The sequence below is a fragment of the Acomys minous genome (assembly GCF_964271855.1).
Source record: "Acomys minous genome assembly, chromosome: 18".
Classification (NCBI taxonomy): Eukaryota; Metazoa; Chordata; class Mammalia; order Rodentia; family Muridae; genus Acomys; species Acomys minous.
In genome coordinates, this window is record NC_140501.1 from 22975183 (window position 1) to 22982023 (window position 6841).

Here is a 6841-nt window from a genome sequence, read left to right on the forward strand (position 1 = left end):
GCGTTGATCCTCAGCATGGCAGTAGCTAAGAATGGAAGGACAAAGATAAAAGTGAAAAGAATTGGTGAGTGACTGTTTAAAAGATATCAACAAGCCAGCCATGGTGGCGCACGGCTTTAATCCCAACACTCAGGGAGGCAGAGCCAGGCAGATCTCTGTGAATGCCAGCTTAGCCTGGTCTACAAAGTGAATCCAGGACAGGCAAGGCTACACAGAGAAACTATCTGGAAGGAAAAAAAAAAAAGATTTTTAATGCTGCTAGCAGCATGCCTGTAATCCCAGCACTCGGAGGCAGGTGCATCACTGTGAGTTCGACCCAGCCTGGTCTACAAAGTGCTCTCTGCGCAGCTAGTATGTCTGCGCTGACCCGGCTGGCACCTTTCGGTCGCGTCAGAGGCCGCCTGCTCCGGCGTTGCCGCGCACGGGCAGCTGGAGACGGTGGAGTCCGTCATGCTGGCAGTGATGTGCATATTCAGCCCCGGTCCAGGGAGTTTCCCCAGCTTACCCGGTCCCAGGTGATCCAGGGCGAGTTCTTAAGCTCACTCATGTGGTTCTGGATTCTCTGGCGCTTTTGGCATGACTCGGATGCTGTGCTGGGTCACTTTCCATATCCAGATCCTTCACAGTGGACAGATGAAGAATTGGGGGTCCCTCCTGATGAGGAGGAGGAGGACTGAGTATAAACTCAGCTCTGTACAAGTAGGAGCAGAGTGAGATGTTCCAAGAAATCACAGACTTCATATTTAAAGTTGTAAATTAAAGTGGCTTGCCAAAAAGGAAAAAAAAAAAATAAGAAAGAAAAGAAAGAAAGAAAAACAAAAACAAAAACAAAGTGAAGGGTAGGAGAATGGAAACTAGGTGTCCTGGCTCATGCCCATAATCTTAGCACTCGGGAGGCTAAGACAGAAGGGTTTTCATGAATTTGAGGCCATCCTGGGCTAAATAGTAAGAGTCTGTTTAAAAACAAACAGGGCCCAGCATGGTGGCGCACTCCTTTAATCCCAGCACTCTGGAGGTAGAGGCAGGCGGATCATTGTGAGTTCAAGGACAGCCTAGTCTACAAAGTGAGTGTAGGACAGCCAAGACTACACAGAGAAACCCTGTCAAGGAGGGGGGGGGGGGGGGAAGAGTCCTATTGCTATCAAACAGGCTAGTTATAAATAACAGCTTAATCATGATAGCCACCATGTATGCCGAGCCTGTACGAAGCCGCCACCCAATTGGATTCGCTGCTTCTCCTAAGAGCCCAGTAAAGTACCCATTCAGCCGCATGTTACCAAGACTGTGGGGTCTCAAAGTGATGGTAACTTTTACAAGCTGAATGGCAAGTCTCCAGGGGGGCAGGGAGTGTCTTTCTTTCTTCTTAAATATATTTTTATTATTTTTAATAGTGTGTTGGTATGTAGGATTATAAAGGTCACCCAGAGTGTCCCAAAGAGCCAACAAATGCCAGAAACACACACAAATATGATCCCATCCGAAGCTGAGAAAATTGGGGGGAGGGGGAGGGTGTAATTATAGCCCTCTAGAATATGAAAAGGGTTTTGGAAGAAAGATGATAACTGTTTTCCATGTTCACAGAAGAGATAACAAGAAAAAAAAATGGATTAAAACTAATAAGATAGCAGTGATGGCTTTTGGACCACATTTTCAAGGGAGGGCAGCCGTTAAGACAGTCTGTTATCTCTTTGGACACCTTTCAGCAGCAGCCGCTGTGAGTCCCCCGGTTAGCTCTTTCTAGCTATGATGACAGGGTCCTGGGAATACCTACGTTGCTATTTGCCAATAAAAACTTCCTCCTGTGTGGCCCTTTTTTATCCAGTAATGATTTCCTGACTTCTGAAAGCTTCCAAAATGTAATCAGTGTGTAGGCTCCTAAGTCAAATTGCAACTTTAGCCGTGGTGCCTAACGCTCTTGAACGTGTGCAGCAGTTGTTCAGCCAGCCAGCAGTTAAGGAATCCTAGGTTTTCAGCTCAGCTGCAGTTTGGGTCCAACCCTTTCCGTTTTCAAAGCCTCTGGAACAGGCAGCAAGCGTCCTCTATCCCTAGCCCCTGTTTTCTCATTAGAATCGATCCGGAACTTAACTTGAGGCCAAGCAAATTTTACAACCCTGAATTTTCCTCAGCCTGGAGATCTACCTTTGCAGCACTTTCTCTACAAGAAACTTCCTTTTTGTAAAGTCCACATCAAGGGCAGGAGATGCCCAGGCTTTGTGTTTTGTTCTATTTTGGTTTTGCTGTTTGTTTGTTTGTTTGTTTTTTGAAATAGGGTCTTGACCTGTTGACCCAGGCTGGCCTGGAACTTCATCATGCAGCAGTGTAGAGCAGGCTAGCCTTAAATTCACAGGAATCCTCCTTTCTAAACCTCCCAAACCTCTTGGGTTATAGACGTGAACCCCTATGCCTGGCTCAGTATTGGCACGCTGAGAAACTCAATTAAGGACAGATGACATGAATCCACAGAGTCAGCTCAGGGACAGAGCAGGGAGCAGACTTCCTAGTCCTCTCTGCAACTAAGTTGCCTGTAGTGTAAGCCTTCCCAGTTTGATGACGTTTGTCACCTTGAATCTCTAAACCTGGGCTGGCGGGGAAATGACAGCCTCTCGTGGTTGTGTCTTTTTTGTTGTTTGTTTAGGAGTTTTGTTTTTCAAGACATGGTTTCTCTGGGTAGCCCTGGGTGTCCTGGAGCTCATTCTGTAGACCAGGCTGGCCTTAACTCATAGAGATCTCCTGCCTCTGCCTCCCAAGTGCTGAGATTAAAGGCCTGGGTCACCACACCGGGCCATGGCTGTATCTTTGATATCCTGCTCCGGGCTTAAGCCATTCCAAACTTCTGGTCTCTGTTTGAAAGTGGAATACTACTCAGGAGGCAGAGGCACATGAATCCCTGTGAGTTCGAGGCCAGCCTGGTCTACAATGTGAGTCTAGGACAGCCAAGGCTACACAGAGAAACCCTGTCTTGAAAAAATAAAAAGAAAGAAAATGGAATACTTATCAGTGCCGCAGCCAAGGCTACACAGACAAACCATGTCTCAAAAAAAAATAAATAAATAAATAAATAAATAAATAAGTAAATAAATAAATAAATTTTAAATGGTAGTTTCGGATTTTGGGGGAGAATGGGGGGGGTGGAGTTCAAAATAGGGTTTCTCTTGTCGTCCTGGCTGTCCTGGACTTGCTTTGTAGACCTGCCTGGCCTTGAACTCACAGAGATCCGCCTGCTTCTGCCTCCCAAGTGCTGGGATTAAAGGTGTACACCACCAAGCCCAACGGTAGTTTAGGATTTCTACTGATCAGACTGGCCTCTAACATATACAATTTCTATTGGCTAATCCCAGGCCTCCAGAGGCAGAGGCAAGCAGGGGTCTGTGAGTTAGAGGCCAGCCTGATTTGCAGAGCAAGTTCTAGGACAGCCAAGGCTACAAAAAGAAACAACCCTGTCTTGAAAAACCAGAGAGCAGTTCTCCAAGTTTGAGGCCAGCCTGCAGAGAGAGTCCAGGAAAGCCAAAGGCTACACAGGGAAACCCTGTGTCGAAAAATAAAATAAAATAAAACCCCCAAAACCAGGGAGACAGGAGAAAAGAGAGAGAGACAGAGACAGAGAGACAGGAGAATAGAGAGAGACAGAGACAGAGAGAGACAGAGAGAGAGAGGTAAAACAAAGGAAGGAAGGAAGGAAGGAAGGAAGGAAGGAAGGAAGGAAGGAAGGAAGGAAGGAAAAAAGAAAAGGGCAGCCTCAACCACTTTGCACAACAGAAAACTGGTACTCACACAGGTTGGTGTTAGTATCACCTTGTGCTGCTGAGGGATGCCATACATTTCAGCACACAGTGAGAGCTCAATAAGAAGCCCTTTTCTTACTGTTTCTGGCCATTTCCGCCATAGGCCTCCTGCAGAGATTTCCACTCTCATTCGATTACTGGATCCTGGTCCAGCTGGGCTCCTGGAGCTACCTCTCCTTCCCGCTTCCATGACTCCTACACATGGTTGCCAGTATGGATTCCAGAGCCCCGTTTTCATTATGTCCCCCAGTACTTAAGACTTAATAATAATTTTTTTTTAAGTGAATTAAATGAACTCTAACCTCCTCTGCCTACTTACAAAGTCCCTATGCTGTGGGCACTTCCTCCTCCCTGCCTGGAACACCAAAGCTTCCTCCCATCTTCCTGCTGTGTCTCCCGGAATTCACATCCTAACCGGAGCGCCTGTTCCTTCCTCTATAGTGTTCCTGCGGGGAAACACTTTCTTGACATTCACTGTCTGGACCCATAACCCTCACTGTCTTCTTTCGATGCCCTGGGGTCTAATCACAGTTTGCCTTTAATTAAACACTGTCTTCCAACCTCCATTCATTGGTTCCTGTGACTAAGTTTCATCTTCTCAAATAGATTGTAAATAACTCGAGGGTAGGGGGAAACTACATGACACATCCTCCTTCTTAGTGACTGTAGACGTGCCTGTGACATAGACACTTACTTCATCTTTGCCTATTAACTGAAGAATCTAACCAGGCTGCCAGAGAGGTCACAGACCTTGTAAGTGACAGGCGCTCCCCAGGAACCCACACTTGGAGGATGTTTCGTTCAACCTAATTTACCTGTTGGCTAAATAGTCCAAGGAATAAATAGATCAGGGTATTGAAAACATTGACATCTCTCAGTTACCCTGGGACTTGTCCTGGTAAGCGAGGGATTGAAAACACTGGCTTTCCTCATTCCTGACCCCCCACCCCACCCCCACCCCCCACCCCAGACTCTTTTAGAAGTAGTCCTTAGCAGCGACCCAGAAGCCCTGCTAAGTTTTTCCCAGATCTCTGCTGAGAGCTGCTCTTGCGAAGTTTATGCAAATGATGAAAGAAGTCGGTAGGAGACTTAATGACTCCCTTGTGAAAACCAGAGCCAGCCACCACACAGCCACCCCCTGTAAAGTTCGGATCCCAGTGGGAAAGTACTTTGGGATCTTTGGATGAAAGGAAACCTACCTGACCAAGACACTATTATTACAGTCATAAATAATGGTGCTTTGTGTTTTATCAACAGCTGAGACAGGTTCACAAACAGTAACTAATTAGTCCTTTAAAGTGAAAAGAAAACCCACCACCCTGTGAAGTAGGTGGAAGGAGAAGAATTATTAGCCCATTATGCAGCCCGGCAGACTGAGCCACATGCATTTTCGTTGACTTATCCAAAGTCACATGTCAGAGTCAAAACTGGAAGCCACCCGGTTTGAGGAATCACACTGTTTCCTGCTTCTTGTGATGTATTAAAAGAAAAGGAAAGGGTTGATTTACAATATAAAAAAGAAGCCGGGCGTGGTGGCACATGCCTTTAATCCCAGCACTCAGGAGGCAGAGGTAAGCACATCTCTGTGAGTTCGAGCCCAGCCTGGTCTACAAAGTGAGTCCAGGACATCCAGGACTACACAGAGAAACCCTGTCTCGAAAAAAGAAAAAAAAAAAATACAATATAGAAAAGTAAACTGGGCCGGGCAGTGGTAGCACACACCTGTAATCCCAGCACTCGGGAGGCAGAGGCAGACAGATCTCTGTGAGTTCAAGGCCAGCCTAGTCTACAAAGTGAGTCCAGGACAGCCAAGGCTACACAGAGAAACCCTGTCTTGGAAAAAAAAAAAAAAGAAAACAAAACCAAAAACCTAAGCAACCAAATTAATAAATAAATAAATCTTCAGAAATTCAATGGTATCTAACCTTTCAATAACTGTCAGATAATATTAACGGAGTAGACATGGGGAAAACAACAGCTTGAAGGAAAGTTGTGTGGGAAGCATCTTTTCATAAATACAGTGCTTGCATCAAAACTTTCCAGCAGGAACTAGGGACTCGAAGGAATCTGATATTTAATCATTGCTGTTCTGACGCTTTAAAACAAAGAGCTCTAATCCACCAAGTTTTAAACAGAAACCCGTCTAGCAAGTTCTATACTTTATTTCTGAACTCCGTTTCCTTATTTTCCTCTGCTCTCAGGAACCTTTTAAGCGGTTATCCGTGTGATGAAAATGTCACATGGAAGATATAAATATGACTCTTCAGATACTTTGCATTCTTTCTGATTCAAACTTGCAGTTTAATATTAATGTAATTTGAGAAAAATGACAAGGAACTGTCTCCAAGGAAACGGGTAACAGAGGGGGAAAGAACCAGGAGCCTCTGACTCAATTAATAGACACTCCGCCATTTTGCCTCTATCCACAGCACCCATTCATCAATGGGGCAACAGAGGAAGGGCCCATAAAGTGCACGAAACAGCTAGGAGAGTCCCGGCTAACTGCATCCTCAGGACCTCGAACGCATCATCCCTTAAAATCTTTCACAATTTTTTAATTTCAAAACTGTCTTATATATCATTGTATTGATTGGTTGTTTGCCCTTTTAAAATGTATATAAGACGGAAGCCGGGCAGTGATGGCGCATGCCTTTAATCCCAGCACTTGGGAGGCAGAGACAGGAGGATCTGTGTGAGTTCGTGGCCAGTCTGGTCTATAGAGAGAATTCCAGGACAGATAGAGCTGTTACACAGAGAAACTTTGTCTCAAAAAACAAACAAAACAAAACAAAACAAAAGACCATACATCTTCAGGCCACTAAGACGGCTCAATAGGTCCTGTTAAGCAAGGCTGACGGGGATCCAAATTGTACCTCCAGAACCCCCAAACAGAAGAATGACAGAAACTACTTCCCAAGTTTATCCCTCTGAAATACACATGTCCAAAGCCATGCACGCATGCACACACACACATACACATCCATGCAATAATGATCATTGATTTTTAATTTGAGATTTTGTCATTCTACATATAAGCCAGAGTCAGTGGTGCACCCTTG

At 45.3% G+C, this 6841-nt stretch overlaps 1 protein-coding gene across 1 annotated transcript; it reads left to right on the plus strand.

The window, feature by feature from the left end:
• The first annotated feature begins 341 nt into the window (after nucleotides 1-341).
• Nucleotides 342-800, plus strand: LOC311589145 (NADH dehydrogenase [ubiquinone] 1 beta subcomplex subunit 2, mitochondrial-like). Its single transcript, XM_084767425.1, has one exon. The coding sequence runs from the start codon at nucleotides 354-356 to the stop codon at nucleotides 675-677; it is 324 nt and encodes a 107-aa protein (XP_084623551.1). The 5' UTR covers nucleotides 342-353; the 3' UTR covers nucleotides 678-800.
• The last annotated feature ends 6041 nt before the right edge of the window (nucleotides 801-6841 follow it).

Coding starts and splice junctions, on each gene's coding strand:
- LOC311589145 (XM_084767425.1), top strand. CDS start 354: ATGTCTGCGCTGACCCGGCTGGCACCTTTCGGTCGCGTCAGAGGCCGC.